General features: G+C 46.1%; 3 protein-coding genes across 3 annotated transcripts in view; 1 reads left to right on the top strand and 2 right to left on the bottom strand.

The window, feature by feature from the left end:
* Positions 1-1,543, top strand: part of LOC102211575 (ras-related protein Rab-14-like) — a 4,846-nt gene extending 3,303 nt beyond the window's left edge. The window contains exons 5-8 of the mRNA XM_005754738.2: positions 554-620; positions 916-1,003; positions 1,088-1,118; positions 1,290-1,543. Of these exons, the coding sequence (XP_005754795.1) occupies positions 554-620; positions 916-1,003; positions 1,088-1,118; positions 1,290-1,467 (364 nt within the window). The 3' untranslated portion in view covers positions 1,468-1,543. The remainder of the gene's footprint in view (positions 1-553; positions 621-915; positions 1,004-1,087; positions 1,119-1,289) is intronic.
* Positions 1,544-4,837: 3,294 nt separating this feature from the next.
* Positions 4,838-8,427, bottom strand: mak16 (MAK16 homolog (S. cerevisiae)). Its single transcript, XM_005754737.2, has 10 exons — positions 8,118-8,427; positions 7,478-7,527; positions 7,287-7,396; positions 7,134-7,198; positions 6,790-6,941; positions 6,629-6,683; positions 6,105-6,179; positions 5,915-6,025; positions 5,746-5,811; positions 4,838-5,520 (listed from the first exon to the last, which is right to left on the bottom strand). The coding sequence occupies exons 1-10, from the start codon at positions 8,130-8,132 to the stop codon at positions 5,305-5,307; spliced, it is 915 nt and encodes a 304-aa protein (XP_005754794.1). The 5' UTR covers positions 8,133-8,427; the 3' UTR covers positions 4,838-5,304.
* Positions 8,428-11,850: 3,423 nt separating this feature from the next.
* On the bottom strand, positions 11,851-21,896 carry LOC102211012 (spindlin-1-like). The gene is made up of 7 exons (XM_005754736.1): positions 21,770-21,896; positions 17,094-17,429; positions 16,961-17,009; positions 16,720-16,814; positions 16,374-16,529; positions 15,832-16,065; positions 11,851-15,368 (listed from the first exon to the last, which is right to left on the bottom strand). Exons 2-7 carry the CDS (start codon positions 17,143-17,145, stop codon positions 15,169-15,171), a joined length of 786 nt encoding a protein of 261 aa, XP_005754793.1. The 5' UTR covers positions 17,146-17,429; positions 21,770-21,896; the 3' UTR covers positions 11,851-15,168.
* Positions 21,897-23,063: the final 1,167 nt, after the last annotated feature.

Raw genomic sequence — 23,063 nt, 5'->3', positions numbered from 1 at the left:
CAATCACAGCAGATGGCCCCGCCCCTCCCTGAGCCTGGTTCTGCTGGAGGTTTCTTCCTGTTAAAAGGGAGTTTTTCCTTCCCACTGTCGCCAAAGTGCTGCTCATAGGGGGTCATATGATTGTTGGGTTTTTCTCTGTGTGTATTATTGTAGGGTCGACCTTAAAACATTAATCGCCCTGAAGCCACTTTTGAATGTAGACGTGAGAAAGGAAAAAGTTCCTGCATGAGTGAATTTTCTGTGGATCACACTCATGTGTGATGCAGGGTGTAGACTGTCCCTTTAAAAGTAGTGTTATGTTTCATGTGATGAGGTTGTTGATGGAGGCCTCCACCTGCTCTTGGCTGATGGTGGGCGGTAATGTTTAAATCTTAGAGAGTGACTTGAAAGCAGCAGGTCGAACAAGAACCGGTTCCTTTGTAGGATTCTCATCCAAACTAAATATTTGCCAGGCGGTGACTCTGATGGCGCCCTGACAGTCGATGCTGCTGTGGACTAAATGTCAGACAAACGTTCAGAGAGTGTATTGACTTTGTTATTTTTGTGTGTTCAGGAGAAGTACCTACAATCACCTGAGCAGCTGGCTGACGGACGCCAGGAACCTGACCAACCCAAACACGGTGAGTGCGCCCACGCAGACTTCTGTGGCGACTCTTTTAAATCTTCTTTTCAGGCAGGAGAGAGAGAATGATTTCAAAATGGAGTCTGAAGGTGAAAGTGACCCAGAGCTGCGGTGCGTAAACAGACTTGGCTGGACCGCAGCTACAAGTAAACAGTTATTACATCCCTGCTCACGTTTATGGCAGTAACCCCGTGCAGCTAACAAACACCTGTTAAGCTGCTGTGCACGAAACATCCTTTAACCTGTGACGCGCTGAAGAGTCGCTGCTCAGTCTGCGTGTCTCCGTGTCGTAGGTGATCATTCTGATCGGCAACAAGGCCGACCTGGAGGCTCAGAGAGACGTGACGTACGAGGAGGCCAAACAGTTTGCCGAGGAGAACGGTGAGACGCTCGCACGATCAGATAAACGCTCAGCAGCAGACGGAGACTCGCTGATTTCTCTGATTTCTGCTTCCTGTTTCTCAGGTTTGCTGTTTCTGGAGGCCAGTGCCAAGACGTAAGTACGGCGTGTTAGAGAGGAAGCTCGTAGTGGCTCGATGGTTACGATTCATTCAGAAACCCGTTCACACCACAGAACGGTGAAGTGCATGAACACGTGTTTCTGGGTCTTTGTGATGACTGATGTTTCAATAAGTCCTGACGAGTTTGGCCTCTGCTTCTTCTGCAGAGGCGAGAACGTGGAGGAGGCCTTCCTGGAGGCAGCGAAGAGGATCTACCAGAACATTCAAGATGGCAGCCTGGACCTGAACGCCGCCGAGTCGGGAGTCCAGCACAAACCTTCGACACTGCAGGGGGGACGCCCCAACCCCGACAACCAGCCAGCAAAGGAAGGCTGCAGCTGTTAACCTTGAACAGAAAGTACGAACGCATCGAACAGACCGACACACGGACTCCGCCGGGCACTAACACTCACACCCAGAACCAGTCCACACTCATCATCGGCGCTGTCCACCCGCCGTTTTCTAATCCAAAGCAAGATTCAACAATCCTCCATCCGTTCGAGACTTTACCAACTCTGACCCGATCCTGAAAACCAAATCTAGAAGCACATCTCTGCAGCGTGAACTGGCTCAGAAAGGCTCCCAGATCAGGACCAACCGAGGCGGCGACCTCATCCAAAACCAGTCTCAGCACAGACCTGTGTCAATCTGGCCTTCGTAAACCACAACGCTTTAATCTCAAAACCAGAGAACTCCCCCAAACTGGGCCGCTCTCCCCACCGCGTCTCCATTGAGGATGCTTCAGCTCACACGCATTAAAACCCTCCTGCAGACTCGATCAGGATCGTCGTGAGTACGCCTCATTTGGTTTTCCATAAAATTCAGGCTTCCTTATCAACAAACCAATCAGCGCCATTGATCAGACCGACCCAGACAAACCGCCGCAGCAGGACGTGACGGTGAATGCTGGCGATCACGGAGGACTCCTGTCAGTCAGCTACGGCGGGCCGGCGTGCGGCCTGGACTGTGCAGAGTCCAGAGTAGGGTCGACTGCATCCGAACTAAAGTGAAGGTTTCACAGATTTAGCATCTTTCGTTTTTTCTCCCATAAGTAAAATGTTTAAATTCAGACAAACAAAACCAAATTGGGACAAAATGAAATTCAAAATAAGCAGACTCGCTGCTCTCAGTCCGAGTCCAGGTTCCCAATTCTGATTCACGTTCAAACTCCATCCCTCGGTTGGCTCTGCCTGGATGTCTCGGCTCACCCGGGATGTTCAGCTCTCTGCAGGGAATTGTTGTGAGCTTGTAGACAGAACTGGAGCGCAGGCCAGCGGACGTCTGTCACCTTCAGAACCAAAGAGGACACCTGAGCGCTGTGAAGCTGGAAACTGACTGAAGGAGCCTCTGAGCTCCTCTGTTATTTTAGGAAGCAGAAGCTGAGAGAGCAACGAGAAAGGAGCACCCCAACCATCGAGTCGTGACGGCGTTTTAGCTTTTATTGGCTCTTTCTGTCTGCACGAAGCCAGTACAGCTGCCAGGTTTTGTTTTTTCACCACTGCTGTGTAGTATGAAAGTCATTTGAATGCATCGTCTGAATGCATGAAAATTACTGCAAGTTCCCATCTCCCAGCTCCAAGGGAGGAAAATAGTGACAGGAAAGAGGTCGGAAGGTCTGTTAGGAACCATCGGATGAGACAGTCTGCGCCTGCAGCTCCACCCACACAGCCACCCTTTCAATTTATGAAGTCTGTGAACTGATGTGAGTCTCGGTCGCTCTGTGAGGGATGAAGAACCCGAACGTCTCTCCGGCCCCTCGCTGGATCAGTTCAGGATGGATTTTTATTAAATGCCTTCATTATTTTCTTGTTTCTGTTTTTGGTTTTAACCAAATAAATACAGGATGTTCCCACAGCTCCCCCTTGTGGCCATTGTGTTTGCGTTGTTGAGCCAGGATTGCACTTTATCACTGTGCTTTCTCTGGTTTCCGCCGCGCTGCTGTGGAGACGTCACTGCTTCAAATGTCACGTAGACGCCAGCGAGCGTATCTGAGGGAGAATTTGCTTTGTGGAAAAAATGATGCCTTCATGGTTTCTGGATCTACTGTTTTCCTCTTTGAAAAATCATTCCTGCACTAAAAGCTCCGAGTGATGCTCTGCCAGATTTCATTTCACACTTTTAAACCACCAAAGTCTGTGAGCACTAATGGGAGGGAGCAGCTTTTGCATTTAGAGTTTGGATCAGTTAACCTGGAATTAGTCTACCTGTATTTCTGCTTATTTACACTAAAATTAACAAAATACCCGAGAAATGTTTCCTTTGAGTCCCAGAAGTGACAAAACCCGGAGAGATGGAGTTGAAGGTCCATAAGCCATTAAAAGTTTCACCACCAGGGGGCAGTGTTTCACCAGCAGGTGTGCTGCCGTTTAACCTTAAACCAGGCGTGGACGACGGCTCCATCCTGTGGTAGAGAGTGGTATTACACACAGTACGGCTGGCTGAGCTGGAGTCTCTTCAACATGAAGGTTATTGCACATTTTATTAAAATTTAAAGTTTTGGAACTTTTTGACAGAAATTAACAAAAAGGATCTTTGATCGTTACTGAAATGATTACACTAATGTTTTTAATTACCTTTAATGCATGTAAATCACCTGTTGTGTTTTTCTACATTCCTACAGTTTTGTTGCACTTTATTTTTGGGGGAAATTGGAAAATATGACGTAAATTTTAAAACATTCTGAGAATTTTTGTCTGTAGTATTAAAGTGAATGATGACCCAGAAAAAGTCGACTGGTTAAACCCAGGAAAACAAAAGAAATGATCAATTATGCCGTTTGTGTAGATTTAACATGGCGTCACTCAGATCTCTTAATTGGGGAATTTTGTCGCCTCCGTGGCGCCGTATGGTCATCATGTCACTGCTTGCGCCGAGGTCACGTTATATGAAGTAAAAACGTCACCTCACATCTGTCTGAACGGGGCACGATCATGTGACTTTACCCTCTGCTGTCGTCTGATTGGTGGACAGCAGCGCGCTCCAACTATGAGTGATTTAACAATAAAACCTTTATGCGGTGAAAACAAACCCGAAGCGTTTCAGGCGTCCTGTCTTTGTTTTTTCCTGATCGACCTCAAAATAAAAAAAGCCCTGAAGTTTGTTTTTACTCTGCAGTGACCAAAAAGTCTGTGAGGCGTCACCGGGATCGGCGCCTTCAGCTTCCCTCGCCAAAGCGCTCAGCATCCAAAACTATTACACAAGACTTCTTATGCAAAATGGGAAAAACTTTATGGGATGGCCTCAGTCGTTACGCTGTTCAGTCTTAATTTCTATATATTAATGAGAAGACGATGCAGCGAAATCAGGTTAAACTACAGCTGACGTCCTTTTTATTTTTCCGTGTGCTCGTAGCAAAATCGTCTGATCAGCCTGAGGGAGGCGCTGCTGTTTGGCTGAAGCATGTGCAACTATTACAGTGAGGTGGAGATCAGATGATGGAGTCGCTGTTTTTCTGTCTGTCCATTTTTCAGAAACCTGCTAAAATTAAAAAAGCTTATTCTGATTGTTTGCAATGATTCTCGGCAGCTGTCATTGTCCAGATGTGGAGACTCAGTTCTTTGTAAATAAACTATATATATGCTGTATATACGCCGATGACTCACTGCTCTTGTGTTCAACTGTAATTCTTCTGTCTGCCTGCAGAGGGCAGTGCAGACTTTTATCTCAGTTAACATTAAATTCACTTATAACTAAAATTCACTGCATTCAAAGTTCACATTTTTTCCAAGTTTATTTTTATTTCAAACATAAAAATGTTTACAGGGTTTAGAAAAACATTCACGTCCGTCTTCTCTCCGTTAGCGCGGCGAACAGAAAAGTCGTCGTTCACGTCACTGTGGGCGCTTCCTCACGTAATGTTCTGTTTTTGGCTCCACTTCCTGCTCATGTTTAAAGTGAAAGCAGCAGTCATGTGATCACATGCAGCGAGTCATGGATTCGTCTTTAAAGTGTGAAACGGGAAAACTCATTCTGATCAGGCTGTTTGATTATCAAAGGCCAATTAATCAATCTTGTGATCAGCTGTCTTTCTGTGCTGGTCACATGACTTCCAGCCGAGCGAGACTTTAAACATGAACAGAAGAGCTGGTCGGACAATCCCCTCAGCTATGTAATGTTGCCGTGGTAACACAAGGTGAGGGGGCGTGTCCTCGGCAGTCAGTTTGCTTCGAGGGCAGAGCGTCACTACGTGGCTCTGCTCTTGGAGGCGGGCTCTGTCTCCTGCTCGTACTCGATCTCCACGTACGCTCGCTTCTTCCTCGCCGCCGAGCCGTTCGCCGGAGATTTGCCTTTAGACCGCGAAGCCTTCGTCTGCACCTCCATCTCCTCTTCAACCTCCTCCTCCTCGCTGGACTCGTCCTGCTCCTCCTCATCACTGCTCGTCTTCAGCTTGTTCATGTCCTGCAAGGAGGAAGTCCAGTTAATGTAACAGTCAAACAATCGCATTTAAAGATCACGCCAGCAGAGCGGCGACCGACGTCTGAAAGGACAAAACTGCGTCAACGCGTCTCTGGATTCTGACTTCCTGCTCCTCTCTGACTCAACTTCCTGTTTTATTCAGTCTGACTTGAAAGCAGTTCATCAGACTTCAGTCGCCCCCTGCTGGTCATTAGAGAGAAGAGTTACCTCAAAGTCGCTCAGGTCGCTCTCCTCCACTTCTTCTTCTGCTACGAACTCTCTCTGCCCGACGTCCTGCACGCACGCACACACACACACACACACACAGGACATCCTTTCAGAATAAAGTTTTACAAACATGTTCAGCAGCTGGTGTAGTAACAGCTGCCTCAATCACCTCGTCGTCCTCCTCTTCTTCTTCCTCCTCCTCCTCTGACTCGCTCTCCTGGTCCTGCTGCTCCAGCGCTCGGTCGAAGGCGTGCACGGGGAAGTTGTAGATGTCTCCGTACTGAAACACAAACATAGACCGTGAGTTAAACCGCACGATCGTCCTTGGCGTGCGAGCAGCGGTCGCGTTGGCGTCGTACCGTTCCCTGTTTAAGTCGCTCCAGCAGCTCCTTCTCGATGGCGTTATCCAGCTGAGCAGCAATCAGAGCCTTCTCCTAAAAGAAAACACCAACAAAGAAGAGACGGCCGTCAGAGCTCCTGTTCCAGGTCAAAGGTCACGATGAGATGAACTACAGAGGAATGAGCAGTGCTTCTGCTTTTGGTAACTTTTAGCAAATGTTTGCATCATTTTATTTTATGAAGTTCAGACAAAAGGAAAAAATCCTGAATCCTCTAAACAGGAGCTGCCAGCAGCTTTTAAGGTGGACCGTTCAGATGCTGCGAATCAGTCATTCCGCCTTAAATATCAGTTCGACGGCTGTTCCTCTTCAAAGCGAGGAAAGAATTCCAGCCGGACTTTATTCAACGTGAACGTTCCCTCTCTGTGGGAAACCGAAACTCGGCTCCTAATTTGTAAGGAAAATGTGACCTACGACCTCTCGTAGTCTGATTGCAGCTCTGTTAGGTGGTCAAGCGCCACCTTTGGGTGTGGTTAAAGTCTCACCTCCTTCCTCCTCTCTCTGGTCTCCACCTTCCTGCTGAGAGGAACCAGCTTCCTCCTGAAACACACAGACAAGCAGGATGAACGCGGCGGGACGACACACCAGCTTCCTACTCGCAGTACTCGCTGTACTTTGTGTACTGCAGTACGGTCTGAGTACTCACTGCCTTTTGAGGACCAGTTTGCGCATGCGGATCAGGTACTGGGTGATTTTAGTGAACCTCTGTTTGCATTTGTGTCGGATGAATCGAGGCCAGTAGATCAAGTTCTCATCTATCTGTTCCAGAGCCTTCTCATAGTTCTTACTGAGCTTCACCTGCGCACACACACACACACACACACACACAGTTTGAGGCGTGAGTTAAAATCTTGTAAACTGAAGTTAGCTTCTTTTACACCAGATTCTTTAAACCGTGTCGAGGACGTCGGGCCATCGTCAGGAGACGTGACGTCTCCGTGTCTGGTGATCCACCACGACGAGTGACATAATCCCACTTTAGCCGCTCACCTTCTCCCACATCCTGGCAGGAAAAGCCGCCCTCTCGATGACCTTCATGTAGAGGAAGCACTGACCTGAAACACAAACGTTCCTCGCGTTACTCCCAAGACCTGCTGACCTGAGATCTGCCGGTAAAGCTGATGAGAGCGAGCGAGGACTCACCTTTCTCCTCCCTGATGGTGGCGTACTGGCTGTTGGCGAGCGGGCAGGACGAGCGGTTACACAGGCCCGTGATGTTGTACTCATTCCGGCAGAAGTTCTGACTCTTGGTCCTGGACAGAGAAACATGACGTGACACGGCTCAGAGCTCGTCAATGACACGAGTCGATAAATCCAAGCCGAGCGTGACTTACTTCACTTTGAAGGAGCAGAACTGCGTGTTTCCAATGATGTCCCAGATCACCTGCAGGGGGCGGATCACACACTGATGCACATTACTGCTGCCTCAGTTTCTTTTTATGATTTTATTTAATTATTCGTCACTGAACTTTGAGAGACTTCACCATTAGACTTACTATTTATTTCATTTTATCGTGTGAATTTATTTTAGCACTTTTCTGCTTACGTGAATCTATTTAAGGATGTGTTGCGTGCTGAGCTTTTCTTAAGTCTGACTACAGTTCGTCTTTTTCCTTCATGTGGAGCCTGATGATCTTTACGACACACGGAGAAAAGAATGATGGGTAACTGTGGCCGAAGTGAGGTCCACGCAGGTCTGTGACTGACTCCGCTTCATGATGTATTGATCGGACTGTTTGCTGGAAAACTAAAACACGTTAAAACTGATTTTATTTAATGGAATTTGGCGTGACCGGAAGAGCCGGCTAGCATTTGGCCTGGTGATGTGTTGAAACGCGTATTTTATCTCCGGATAAATGAGTACGGTTCAGCTCATGGTTCCTTTAAACTCCGGAGCTCTCACCGGCCAGCTAGCGTTAGCACGCAGAGCTAACAGCGCTTCTCGGCGGCTTCAGAAGAGCTTGTGACACTTACGTCGTCGTGCTGCATTTCCGGGTCCTCTCAGAGCGGGTCGGCTCGTCGGATATAATAAAATTAAATAAGTTCCGATCACGGCGTGAGGCTTTTTCAGCAGACCTGGAACCACATGGACGATCAGGGCGACACCATCTGTGTTTGGACAGAAATCTCATCCGGAGTGACGTCACCCGGAAGAAACATCGCGAGACTTCGAGATGTAACGTGTGTTGTAGATGTTATTATTACTTAGCGCATGCATTCGTGTAAAACGGCGTGATTGGGCTGCTGCTGAATGAAGATGATTGAATAGAGATTAAAAGCGGAAAGCACTGGAAACAGAGAAGCCTCCATCAGCATGCACCCGGCCAGGTGGAGAACTTCATCTACACCTCCCATCTCCCGTACAACCACAACTAGAAGTTCCACTCATGACAGGAAACACTTAAACACATCACCGAGACGTTACTGGTGGAGCTCAGCTTGACTTCAACATTTAGGTGGAGGTCGCTGGGTTGATGGGTCAGTGCAGTCAGACTCTGGGGAGTCAGCTGGCCTGCTGTGTGCTGAGTTCACTGACCCACTTCTGCACTCAAACAAAATGACTCCTGTTTCTCTGTGAACCCTAAAGCAGATGTTTTTGCTCTGTGGTGCATTCAGGTTCACATGATTGTGGTTTAAAGAGTTGTTGTGTAGCCTGTACAGGTGTTTGTAAGTAAAGACCACCAGACTGGGACGTGACACCTAACCCACCACCCACTCCGAGTCTGTGGCATCCCTGTCATTCAAAAACATTGACTGGGATTCTGTTTATGTGTATTTATCATTAAATAACTGAGACAAAACAAAACGACAGCACCGACAGTAAAAAGCATGTTTACAACTAAAGAAAGTGTCACCACTAAAACACTACACTATTACTACAAACATGTACAAGTACAGAATCTGAGATAGAACTGTGTGGAGTAGAACATCACTGCAGGCACATCCTGATCAGCGATGATATGAAACATTGACTAATGATCCGTATCTTACAAATGCTTCTTGTCAAGGTCAGACGGGCTGAGGCGCATGCGTAACAAGAAGGCTGCACCTTACACGGATGGTCCGTGAACGCACCAATCATCATACTTCTTGAACAAGAAGGATCATAATACAGCGCACGCGCTCTGAGGCTTTACGGAGCGGCTCCAGCGCTCTGAGTGACGGTGCTCTTCTTCACGTGAGCGTTTCTCTTGACTTCATCAGCTCACTGCGCAAACTCCGACAGCGCGGCACGCAAAAGGTTTTAATGTTTCTGAGCGGGGAAACGTGAGAGCAGCACGGGTTTCTGGCTGACGGGAGCGATGCATTCTGGGAAAGACCGCGGTTCAAATCAGCTCTGCAGCGACCCCAGCGCTCTGGAGGGGAGCTGCAACATAAAAACAAGACTGAAGAAGTTTAATGTCATATACACACCGCAAAACACAAATGGTTACGCTGAGCAATCAAATTGTTACTTTGCGAGTTCCCTTCAAACAACTAAATAAACAAGTAACTAATATAAAGAATAAATGTAGTACTTATGTGTTTATGTACACAAGGGTAGGGTGTAGTTAAAATTTGAAAGTGCAAGTAGTTATGCAACACAGTGTTAAGATATTCAGAATGTGCAAATATTAAAATTGTTTATGTTGTATGAAGTTGTGTTATATTGTATATAAAAGTTCACAGTTGCAAATTTACAGGTCAGGTTATTGATAGACAATCACAGTTCGACAGTTAGTCAGTGATTCAGTAGCCTGATGGCCTGTGGGTTGTCCTTACTTTCACACTCCTGTAGCGTCTGCCAGATGGCAGGAGTGTGAACAGTGTGTGCTGTGGGTGGGTGCGTCCCTATCCTGAGTGGTGCTGTTCTCGTACCACACTGATGGAGTTTGTCAGGATACTCTCAACTGTTCATCTGTAAACATTGCTGAGAAGTTTGGAGGTTAATCCTAATTTTCTCAGCTTCCTCAGGAAGAAGAGTCATTGTTGAGCCTTCTTGATGATCTGCCGTGGTTATGGGTCCAGGTGAGATCCTCACTGATGTGGGTGCAGAGGAATTTGAAGGTCTTCACCCTCTGCACAGGAAGTTTTAGTGCACAGGCATATTAATAAATCAGACACAGAAAATAAGAACTGAGTAGAAGGAGTTTGTTTGTAATGAAACTGTGTGTGACGTCTGAAGTACAGAAATAACACCATATAAGACACGTGTTGAGCGTCAAATGTTAGAGATCCTGCAACTGGCGTTTTGGGCTGTGCAGGGGTCTCTCTCTTCCAGAAGATGATTGAATAAAAGAAATATAAATGTTTTAACACACTATGAGTCGGTTTTCTCTGTTCTATCATGGGGACAAAAGAATCGGGGTTAATAATACATAGTGGGGCGTGCTGGTCTCTCCTCATCCTCGGGTCAACAATCACCTCCTTAGTCTTCTCAACATTTAAGGACAGATTTTCCAGGCACCAGGTCACCAGCTGAGCCACCTCTTCACTGCAGGCCGTCTCCTCTCCAACAGCTATCAGCCTAACAATGGTTGTGTTGTCAGCAAACTTAATGATGGAGGTGTTGCTCTGGGAGGGGATGCAGTCATAGGTGAAGAGGGTGTACAGGGGTGGACTGAGCACACAGCCTTGGGGGGTCCCTGGGCTCACTATCTTTGTACGTGAGATACCAACTCTGACTGCCTGAAGCCTGCCTGTGAGGTGCTTTTCCACCAGTCTGTTTGGGCTGACGGTGTTGAATGCTGAGCTGTAGTCTATAAACAGCATTCGAACATAGGTGTCCTTATATTCGAGGCGTGAGAGGGCTGTGTGGAACGCTGCATTAACGGCGTCCTCGGTAGAACGATTCTTCCGATATGCAAACCTGCAGAGTCGAATGTGTCCGGGATGGATTCTTTGATATGGGACACGACTATCCTCTCAAAACACTTCGTTACAATTAAAGTGAGAGCAATGTTCAAACGACTCTAAATATTTAATACTTAATAAACCTCATAAACAGACTCCGACTACAAAAGCTTTGTGTTTTCTGAGCCAATCACAGGTGGACTTGTGTTTTGGAATATTATCGCTTTAAGACAATGATCCACTTCTACTTTGGTAACTACACAAGCTCAGCAAAGATCCACGGTCTGTGTTAAAAAGTGAACCCAAATCCATTTTACACCCAGTCCCAGTCTAAAGCCAAAATCTGGTTTCTGCTCTCTCTGAGGATCAGTGTGTCACAGTTTGTACAGAACGAAGTGTCGGAGGCAGAAAGAACGAGCGAGTCCGAGTGCAAAAACAGAGAAACAGTTTATTTTAGTAAATAGTGAGCTTTTCACTGCTGTACAACACTGGCATCTGTAGGTTGGCACACTTTAAAGGGACGATCCACCCAAAAACTGAACAAAACCAAAACAGAGTTCACACACATTACCGCCGCTGCGACATCTGTACAAGCTCTGCTGCTGGACTCGTAACGGCTGCGTGCCCTGCTGGTCCGGGATCCCGTTTAATGCTTTTCCCCTTTCTTTTGTTGGACCATTAACCCGACAACAAATGTCATCAGGGACACGGGGGACAAGTAAAAGAAGAAGAAACAAAAAGGCACCGAAAGCCACAACAGACAGCCGGACAACTGAAAACTACACGGACATGCAACTCACATCGATTTACACAGAGCTAATATATGCATGCAAAAACAACACTGCTCTGAACACACACACACACACACACACACACACACACACACACACACACACACACACACACACACACACACACACACGCTACACATCAAAGGTTTCCTGGAAAGTACAAACGGCTCCTGAACGCACCACTCCACATCAGGGAGGCTCGGCATTCACATCACCCCCCAAGCCCGACCCCCACCCCACCCCGGAGTCTCTCAGCACATCCTGTGATTCGTAACTGTAGTAAACTGTAGTGAAGCCAAGTAACACGCCTAACAACGTCACGGTGACTCTAGAACAGCCGTGGATGGGATGAACAGATTCTGGAATTAAGCCTGTGTGAAATGTGCCGGAGCTCACGCCACAGTGAGCAGACATACGTGCACGTGTATGAATCCACCATCCAGAACGTGTTCAGGTTCCTGCGTCCTCCAGCCGATAAAATAAAAATACAAAATAATCAAATCTGAAGAGTTTAGAAAAACAACAGATGATTTCAATCTGAGACAAACTGACAAAGAGCTCTAGACTCTGACGTTAGTGTCAGGATGAGGACACGGCTTCTAGAGCCTAAGGAAAAACAACATAAGGTGGGAATCCTTCAACGGCATTTTCATCATGTGCATTCTGACGGGATATTAAAGTACAGATTCTAGAATCGTGTGGGATCAGATTCTGAAAACAGAACCTCAACAAGCCTTCAATCAGAACTCACACGTAAACCAGAACAGCTCTAGAGAGAAGTGACTCCAATCAGAGACAAATGTTTTCTAGAATCTGAAAACAAAAAGACCAAAAACAGCTTCAACGTTTTCCTCGCATCGCACAGAATCAAACCGCAGCTCTCAAAGAGCTTCAAATGTGCAGGCTCCATTTTCTGCACGTACGCTCTCGAATTAGTAAGGAAACTGTCGACACGCCTCCATGTGGCTTCCACTGATTCTACAGCAGCCTGGGCCTGATGTTGTAGAAGGTTCCAGAGTCTCAAGTAAAGAAGGATTCAACACAATTTCAACCAAAGACTCTACAAGCATTTTTCTTTGAATGAAAATACACATAAAATCTATTTTAGTGCAATTCTGGAAACAGATTCTAGAATAAACTGTAAAGAGGATTTAAGATTTGTTCTAGACTCCGTAAAATATTCCAGCGCTGTTTGAGATCAAACCTGAAAAAGGTTCCACAGTTAAACGATTCTAGAATCTGACCGTCCAGAACCAACACAGACAGGATGAAGAGTGTGGGGGGGGGACAGAGGAACAAACAAAATACTGAAGAAATAAATGTTCCATCATATGATGTCTAGGAAAAAAACTGACTTTTTCCAACACTTGAAAAAACGTTTTTGTTCAATCAATCAAATATCCTCCAGAACCAGAGTCATCCAGAGCAGCACATAGTTTGATGTAAAACCACAGAGCCCCGAACATTAGCTGAACTGCTGAAAGATATTTTGTCAACTCTGGAAGTCATAATCATCTTTCCAAACCAGATACATTCTTGAATCGAGACTTTCATGGGAAACAATACTGAAAAACAGACTCTAGAACAAAACAAAAGTCTAGAATATAAAAAACAATTATCCCACAAAAACCTCAGAAGCTGAACATGTTTGATTTTCTAGAATATTTCGACCTTCATGTTCTAGGATGTATAGCTGGGCAGTTTAGGACAGTTGGTTCGACCAAGAGGACAGACGTTGGGACAACATAAAACAGATTCTTGAATAATTAAAAAAAACAAAAATAATAAAATAATAATGACAATAAAAATGTCTGTTATACATGTTGACGGAAACAGACAAACAGGGTCCAGAAGAGCAGGTTAAGGTCCAAATCTGAGAGGATGTTAAGATTTCTAATCCAGATTTGGCCCAGAATCAGGGAAGCTGGGGTTCTCAAGACTGTCTACAATGTTTGCCTCAGTGTTGTAGAACTTGTGGGAAATCTAACAGAAAACCTTGAACCTAAACGGCAAACGAACGCGGTGAGATGTTAAACTTGGGTATTTTAGTTCTAGAGGACGAAGACTTGTTCTAGAGCTTGGGAATGCAGAGTCCAGGATGAGAACTTTAAACCGTTTCCTCGCGCTGGAAAAAGGGGGAAAAAACCGCGGTGATGAGACTCCGCTGTAAACCAAAACGTATTTCACCTGGGACGTGTCGTCTAACAGGAATGTTCTGGACTGAAATCCGTTTGGATCCAGAACCAGAATGAACTGTTTGGCAACTACAAAGGAAATTATGTTGGATTTTTAAACATATAGTTTGAGATCTTTTAATCAGGCACACGAGATGTGGTTCAGGCAACATGGCTGTTAATGCGTCAGCTGTTTGGTGCAAAAAAAAAAAAAAAAAAGACCACCTACTGTGATGGGCGGAGCTACATCAGCTAAGAGTTTATGCTGTTTTACAGCGAGCCGTGAACCCGGGGACGAGCGCCCAAATCCAGAGTCAGTGAGCAAAGTGAAATCCGTCAGTTGTAGAAACATTATTGTACAACAGCCGCAAGCGTCCTACAAGCTAAGTGGGTAATAAAAAGTATACACAACAGATAAAAACATAAAGGTGTCAATACAGAGAAAAGGTATGACACAAACCATGTAAACTCTACAGCAGCAGCAGGAGGAAGGGGAGCACACCTTTATAAAAAACTATTTTGTGTTTAAGATCCGGCGTCAGCTTTGGAGCCAACCAGGACAGCTGTTTTTATGACGGAGACGACAGATGTGAACCAAATCAGAGCTGCAATGATGGAAAACATGCTCAGAAAACAACAGTATGGTGTCTTCATTCACACTTTGCTGTTTCCTGGATGCTGAATTTGGGAAAACAAACACTGAAGATGTTTGATGTGAAACAAAATGATTGTGGGACACAAACAGCAACAAGAAAGAGACAAGTGATGAACCCAAAGTCTGTTTCCCCGCTGCATCTCTCAGTGTTGGTTTGCAGATAGACGTCGTCGAGAATGCGGCTCCTGAAGTCCCGTCCCTTCATCGACCCCCGCAGAGCTGCTCGCCCCCCTCTTCGTCAGATAACGGAGGTCGCAGAGGGTCCGACGGGGTTCAGGGAAGGGAGTACTTATTCAGAAAACCTTGCGTTCTCTCTGTGGGGGTCTCAGGATCGAGTCCTCTCTGCACCTCTGGGTGAAGCAGATTTTATTTATTCAAAAACCGATTTTGTGAAAGTGGAACGATGAGCGATGGACGACTGGAGCTGGTCTGAAGGGCGCTGTCTGGATTTTTGTCCTGTTTTAAGGCATTTCACCAAAGAGAGTACAGAGCTGACTGGTCTGCACTGGGCAGAGGGTTTCTGGGGGGGTTGGTGGTTCTCAGCAAGTCTTTTTTAAACAGGGTTTCTGGTCTTAGGAGGTCTTGACCAGGTCGTAGACGTAGATGTGGAAGTCGTCGTCGAATTTGATGAAGTAGACGGAGGGTTTGGCCTCCACCTGGTGGATCACCATTCCCGACCTCTTCCCGCCGTCCTCTTTGGCATACTCGACCTGTTTGCCCACCAGACTGTCGACCACCTCGCCGGGCTCTCGCTCCGCCGTCACGCTGTCGTCTGCAGACACGAACACAGAGAAAAGGTCAACTTTATTTATCGTCTTTGCAGAATTTGATCACGAGGCGATTGATAGAGTATTAAACACACCAAAGCAGCAGGTGTTTGATAATCAGGAAGTACCAGCAGTAATATTTACTCGAGTACTCTGCCTCATGAAACAGAAAACCAAAGCAGCGCTGAGCTTGTTTGAGTGAAACCTTGAAAGGAACCCACATCAGCCAGCGTGGAAGCAGAAAGCGTCTGGATGGCACAGAAGCCGATAAAGGCCCACATGTGGATTACTCTCACACACAGGAAGGAAGCTGAGCCTGCGAGCACTGGCAGCGCTCCCACTCATGAACACGTTGGTTCTTTGATGCCAACAACTCGCTGCTTCAGCGCTCAGTTTCCTGCTTCACTTTTTACTGAAACAGAGAAAAACGTGGCGAGCTGTGACGCCGCCCAGTGCGCTCACACTCACTGGAGTCGGGCATGATGCGCAGGTCGCCCTCCTTGTAGTCGTCCAGCAGCTGGTACATGTAGAGCACCGGGTCCTTCTCGTAGGTGATGTAGAACCAGGAGGTCATGATGGGAGCGCGGGCCAGCACCATCCCCCTCCACTCCTCCTTCGGCCCGTCCTCCGTCTCGAACATGTGCTCCACCGCCTTACCGATCATCGTGTCTGCCAGCAGTGAGTCGGTCACACGGGCCGGAGCTGGACCAATCGCGTGACAGAGAGACACACGGAGAGGTGCGGTTACATCATTGGGACGCCGGGCAGGATGTTAAATAAAGTAACAGCAGTAACTACGTGCATTTACTCGAGTATTCGGCTTAATCTGCAGCAATACAACAGAAAACGTCTGACACAATGAGCCAATCAGCAGCCGCTGCTGCGGACCTCGATGTCCATAAAGTTTGTGACAGTCACACGTTAAAACTCGTCTGGCCGTGTGTCGCTGCGGCTGACAGCTTATTTCCGCCACGAGCCAAACGCGGCGGCCATGACGGGTGGCTCCTCACCCACTCTGTCGGGCAGAACCTCCAGCCCCACCACCCGCTCGTCGGTGTACAGCTCCAGGCCGTAGATGCAGTCGAAGCCGTCGTATTTGATCAGGTAGAGGGAGGGGTTAACGGGCACCTGGTCCAGGACCGTCCCCTTCCACTGCGACGACTTACCTGAGAGGAAGCAGACACGTAAACACCAGCACAGGTGACTCGTTCTCACACGATGCTTAACTTTCTGCGTTTCTATAAACCATCATTTGATCCACTGAGGGACATGTTAATGTTTAACTCGCCAAACTAATCAAATATGAAGCATCAAAAGGAAAATGAGACAGAGGAGAATCACATGGAGCCGACTTACTGCCCTCCTTCCAGATGTGCTGGATCCTGCAGCCCACGATGTTCCTTCTGGGCTGAGTCAGGGTCTTGCTGGGACCCACGCTGGTCCTCTGCTTCCTGCAAGGAGGAGGTTCAGACACGATGATGGGTGAGGAGGAGAAGATGGTGTGACACCGGTGCGAGCTGGTGACTTTTCATTCATTTGTTGTGTCTTTTAATTAAAAACTTTATTGTACAAATGAAAAAAAAACTGTTTTACTTACTTGTGCGGATTCTTTTTCTTCATCATGTTTGCAGAGACGCCCGAATGTCCTGAAACACACAAACACATCAGTCTGATGACCAGTCGGCAGCGTGTCACGGACATGGGTAGAGCGCCTCGCTCATGTAACTCACCTCCGTCCGCTCGGGGCCGCGGCGCCGTTGGGCTCTTGAAGGGGGTCTTCATTCATCCACCTGTAGAGGAGCAGCCAACCACACCAGCAGTCCGGGCTAAATGCTGGGAGTTTGTGTTAAGACGAGGCTGATGTGGAGGGTGGAGGATGAGGGTGGAGGAAAGGAGGGGTGGGGCAGGAAGGGGGAAAGGGTGGGGAGAGGAGGGAGGAGGCGGGAGTGAAGGAGCACCAGGAATTAGGCTGGACCTTGGAGAGGCTGCATTCAGGCTGGGTACAGACTAACGCCTGGAAGTGACGTCACAGCTGCCAGAACCTATACGGGAACGATGCGTTCAATCTGAGGAGGAAAAGACGGAGACATGGACACGTAAACGCCAACGTTTTACATCAGAGTGATGAATTTAATATAGACGTTTTACTACAACCACTACGTAAAGTTTAAAAAGCTTGTTTTGTTAAAGAAAAGCCAAATAAAAATGTGTAAGTTTAAAAAGAGAAAACAAACAAACAAACAAACAAACAAACAAACAAACAAACAAACGAACATGGCACACGAGGCTGAAACAGGAAGTCTAAACGATGCATCCTGACAGTTAAACAACAAAAACTCCAAACAGGAAACTCAGTTTATCAGTCACGAGTTTAACAACGTTTGATTGGATGAGAGCAGTTGCTAGACTGGAGGTCAAAAGGTCAGCAGTGACTCGTGGTGAACAGCAAGGACTGATTAGCCTGATGAATCTCGCAGGTCGGACTGAATGCAGCGACGTTAATGTTTTATGGATCCTGACCAATCACAGCAGCTGAAGGCGTCTCCTTTTAAATCTCTGCTGAAGGTAAAACGTCCAGCGTTGGATACATTTAAAGCAGAGTTTGTGACTAATCTGATTACTGGTTGGCAGTCAAAGGCTCTAAAGGTCAGAGGTCAAAGGTCAGGAATGCTGCAACCCGCTGTTTGTTACTCAGTGAGCAGTGAGTCAGTCCCATAGACTCGCACGTTAAAACAAAAGAAACAAACATGTTTACAGCCTGATCTGCTCTTTAAGTGATGATGTATGAATTTTGCTTCTGGGCCCAAACTGCTCTGTGTTTATTAAAGCTGTTGTGTTTTTAACATGTTTTAATGTTTTGTATCTCGTTCTATTTAATGTCAACAATCCCCAAAAAACAGTCAGTGATCCCTGTCGGCCTCTCTTGGTTTTAATTATCATCCCTATTCATTTTAAAACGCAATTTTTAAGCCCTTCTGATGTAGCTACAGCCCATGCAGCAGTATATTAATGACTAACCTCGTATTGTGGATGGATTATCTCAGTTGTTCTCCTGACTAAAGTTTGGCCCGTTTACAGCATCCTGCCATGCGACTGTATTTGTCTCTAACCATCAGGAACCTTCACGTTAACTTTTATCGAGTGGAAAAGTGTTAGTGTTCATCCTCCAGCTTCACTGTTTATGCTAACATAGCTGTGTCGCTAGCGATCACGTAGCACATCATTATATACCAGCTAGCCCAACTTCAGTAACCCTACAAACGTCACTGCTGTTTAGTTTTCTGTCTTGATTTATTTTGGGAGTGACAGCAGAGCTGTCGATGGATTATTTCCTCCTCCAGCTGTACGGGACCAGGATGGTTCTATAACTCTGGATCACAGCTGTATCTGTCAGCTTTAGGCCAGAAATACAGCACTGAACTGAAGCTAACACACATTTATTCGACTCCTGCAAATCTGCAGGAATTGAGGAAATTCAGGTTGTGGTTAAGAGCTGAAACAACAAAGACAGCGCCAGTGCAAGTATATGGACCTCACCATCTTTTAATGACACACAGATTATTAATTTAATACATGTTTGATCATTATCTTGTAGTTTTTAATGAAAGTGCCACGTTTTTGCTCTTGGACTCTACTACAGCAGTTTTGTATGATCCAAAGTTCAAAATAATCCTTCTTTGTTGGGCATCGATGCAGTGAGATGGTAGATATTATTCACATAAAAAATTAAAAACATAACACCTGTGCATGAAAAACAAATCCAAGCAGACGAATATCCACACAGTCTTTTAATACATATTATTATATATAATAATATAGTTCCTGCCAAATAAGAAAGCGAAGCGTTAACCAGCCCTCCTACCATCTGATAAATCAGCTCAAGGACCACGAGAAGTCAGTCACCCTCGTCCCTTCCTCTCTAGAAAGATCAGATCTACGTAAAAACAGAACTGCAGCAGGTAGAACAGTCGGTGTGAACGAAGATGCCTTCCTCTGGTAACCAAACAGAAAACAGGACTGAGCCTGAAAATCCCCTCCACGCTTTAACCAGGTCACAAACGGCGGCGGGAGGATTCGCACCGAGCTGCTCCTGATGTTTGCAGCTGTCACCGCACCTGCAGCAGAAACCACAGACCTGCTGCTGCGACACCAACCGCCGGGTCACAGTGACATCACCGCGTAACGGCAGACTCGCAGCAGAAGAGCAGGATAGAGGGTCACTCTGAGAAGCAGCCTTTAAACTCCGGACAGGTGAATGAGCATCTGCAGGGAAACCTTCTCACACTGAATCCAAACAGGGACCCAAACAAACCCATCTGTAAGCGCTACACTGACAAAACCTGATACTTTATTCAAGAATATCATCATCTGATCAACAAACTCTGGACTCAATATGAATTTGTAATGAAATATTTCTACAATCTTGAACTGAATCCACGTATGTGCGCTTCAAACCCAAATATCTGCTTTGTAAACATCTGAAATGACACCAAAGCTGCTCACCTACATCCTTTAATGGCTGAAAGACAAGCGCACGTCAGGAAGAAATAAGACACTTACTTATTAAATCTGATTTCCAGACAATATTCTGAATAGATCTGGTAACATTAAGAGTTCTTTAGTAAAGGTGACTTATTCTGCTCTCTCACAGTAGCTCTGCGTGATTTACAGCTCAAAATAAGCCTTTGTTTCCTCACACTGCAGCCTTTCCTCCTCAGGCTTCTATTTTCAGCGACCTGTTAAAATCCACCAGTGACCCGTTTAAACTTAGCTTGAATCCGGTTTGAGTTTTGTATGAAAATATAATGGCTAAAACTTTTCCCTATAATTTAACCATCGAGTTACTTTTGCAGAAATCATTAAGACCAAAGTGTGTCCTTCAGATTTACTGGAATGGTGAGCAACATACATGGAGAACCGCGGCGACCCGTTCAAAGGTCATGAAGTCTGACCTTGTGTCCTCGGTGCATCTGGAACGATCCGCAGGTTAAAAGGAAAAAAAGAGGTTTTGCTTTAAAATACTGACTTTGTTTTTAAATCTACGAGTTTTTCACAGCGTTGTGGATCCACTGTGTTGTTTGTTACAAGTGTTTCCAGCTCATGTCGTTTAAGTCGTGGCTTTTGTTCCGTGATGGTTGATCACTGCTCATTTGCCCCTTCAAAGCAGGAAACTTCTCAGTTTTGTCCGCCCCGTGGAGTGTGGCATCCCCCAAGGCTCCATGCTGGGACCACTCCTACTTTCATTAAATGTGCTGCCTTCTTGACTTTTATCTAACGTTTATACATTTTTCCATCTCCACGGTCATCACGCTCACATTCCAGTCCAGAATGAAACATCATGGGACGTAACGCACTTTGGCTCTGCTCCTATTGTGACAGTGAGTGTGGGGAACTTGTCTGGATTTAACCTGAGAAACAGCAGTCCATATCTGAGGGAATTCCTGCTCTACAGATGCCTGTAAGACGATCAGCATCAAGTAAACTCCGTTTGAAACGATTATTGGAAGGTTTTCTAATCGTGGTTCAGATTTGTCACAGAGAAACAACAACAAGTCTGACAACTACAGAAGTTCAGGGACACTAGAGACTAAAAAGAGACAATTGGACTTAAATTTAGTGCGAGAGGGCCGACATCTCCCAATTTTGGAGCACAAAATTACGAAAAATTAATTTGATTGTTTTAAAAAACCAAGCAAACAGAAGGTGTGCAGATGAGAGAAAATAAAGTAAACAACAGCAAAACACCTACGTGTGAAGTGTCACTAAGCTCGCGAGTAGTATCCTCTCCACAGTGGATAACCTCCGCCCTCCGGCCACTTGGAAACACCTAAAACTTTAGTTTGCTGACATTTTTTTTTTTAGCTCTGCCATAAAAAATACTTTGGTTATTATGATTACACCTTTACTCCACGGGGAGAGGGGGGTTGACCGGGGGACCGACCTCAGGTGTTTGCCTCCGGACTGTGTGGCAGGTGAGGACGGCCTGCTGACACCGGACCGACTCACTGTTGTGGCTTCAAACCCGCACACAGCGGTTCTTAGAGCTGCTCCCTCCGCACCTGAAGGCTGGAGGAGCTAGTCCTGCTGCTGCTGATGGTGGTGATGAAGATGACCACGCAGAGGTCACACTTTTACCCGCCCCCCTCCTCCTCATCATCGAGCTGCATCCTCACGCTAAATATCAAAATATGCGCGCAGCTAATTGGCTCGTTCCCCCGCACGCGCGGCGGCCATGTTGCGCCAGTACCGAGAAAACCCGCAGCGGTGCGAGAGCAGGCGCAGGCGAACAAAGGAGAAGGGAGGTCTGCTGCGGAGAAAACGGCCGCTGAGCGCGCGGCTCTGCACACAAACAGCGGCGCACGCACGGCTCGGTCACCGGCGGCGCGTGAGGGTCGCACGTTCTTACCGACACAGAGATCAGAAGCGCCGCATAATCCCGATCAGCCGCCGAGGCTCCAAATTGATCCGCTCAGCCTCCCTTTGGCGCTCCGCTGCGTCAAGCTAGCTGCGCCAAGATGGAGGGAGGGCGGGAAAGAGGCGGCGCGCCCCTTCAAAATAAGAGCGCCGGCTCTACATATTGCCACCAAAGTAAAAGATGAAATGAAGGAAATGCTTTCCTTCAAGTGTTATGTGGACTTTTTTTTTTTTTTTATCTCCCAGTCACCACTAAAGTGCAAAAGTATTTCAGATTAAAAGCAGGAGACCTGATTGGCTGTTTTCAGTGCTGAAGAGCTTACTCTCCCATCACTTACCCTGGGTCGCCCCCTCAAGGCTACTGTTGTTGTGATTTGGCACTATATAAATAAAATGGAATTGAACTTTCAAACTTCCACAAGGGGGCGACCCGTGGCAAGTGATTCTACAGAAGCCTGTGGGAGAGTAAGCTCTTCAGCACTGAAAACAGCCAATCAGGTCTCCTGCTTTTAATCTGAAATACTTTTGCACTTCAGTGGTGACTGGGAGATAAAAAACGTCCACATAAAATTTTAAGGCTCGTGTAGCAACAGAAATGCCAAACTCAAAGATATTATAATAAACACACAGGTCAGAATATGACATGTTAAAATACTGGACTATCAACATTTTAATATGACAAATAATGACACAGTACAAGATCATCAGCGGAAAGCAGAAAGTGGAAAACCCTGGCCTATAGGCTTATTGAAATTGCACATTGAAAGTGTGTATCACTAATTGTCAGACTGGGTTTAATAACTCTTATCTTTTCTATTATTCTTCTTATGAAATGAAATCCTTTATGTAAACAGGCAATCTCATTGATATTAAGTTCTCTTTTTCAGGAGAGTATGAAGAGAGACAGCTGCACTGTAAAACGACACATGATCGTGTTTTGGAGCTTTTTTTACCTGAAGCCTGATAAATTCAGAATGTCATTTATAGGTTTATCAGTACTCAGTCAAAGAAGGACCCAGTCTAAACTGTCCTCACTGTTTGACTCTTTTGGCTTTAAGCATTCAGTTTCCTACAGACCTCGCTGCAGCTCATCGTGGTAAAAGAGAATATGTTTTCACAGTTTTGAATATTGAGCACAGAGCAAAGATAATTATAGATCATATTTCTGTTAAACAAGGAATGATTAAAATGATTTATGGTAATGAATAATTTAATGGTTTTTGATTTGTAGATTTTTGAGGGAAATGAGTAAGTTATCTTTAAAAGTCTCTAATCAAATCAAATCA

This window comes from Pundamilia nyererei, unplaced genomic scaffold, assembly GCF_000239375.1.
Source record: "Pundamilia nyererei isolate P.nyererei 1_Seehausen unplaced genomic scaffold, PunNye1.0 scaffold00635, whole genome shotgun sequence".
Classification (NCBI taxonomy): domain Eukaryota; kingdom Metazoa; phylum Chordata; class Actinopteri; order Cichliformes; family Cichlidae; genus Pundamilia; species Pundamilia nyererei.
This window is presented reverse-complemented; position numbering and strand designations above follow the sequence as displayed.

Excerpts from the sequence above, each read along its gene's own strand:
- mak16 (XM_005754737.2), bottom strand. Across the intron at positions 6,026-6,104 it reads AGCGACTTAAACAGGGAACG|TACGGAGACATCTACAACTT; the intron begins GTACGACGCCAA and ends TTTGTGTTTCAG. Across the intron at positions 5,812-5,914 it reads AAGAAGAGGAGGACGACGAG|GACGTCGGGCAGAGAGAGTT; the intron begins GTGATTGAGGCA and ends GCGTGCGTGCAG.
- LOC102211012 (XM_005754736.1), bottom strand. The coding sequence starts at position 17,145 with ATGAAGACCCCCTTCAAGAGCCCAACGGCGCCGCGGCCCCGAGCGGAC. Across the intron at positions 17,010-17,093 it reads GCGGCCCCGAGCGGACGGAG|GACATTCGGGCGTCTCTGCA; the intron begins GTGAGTTACATG and ends TGTGTGTTTCAG. Across the intron at positions 16,815-16,960 it reads AAGAAAAAGAATCCGCACAA|GAAGCAGAGGACCAGCGTGG; the intron begins GTAAGTAAAACA and ends TCCTCCTTGCAG.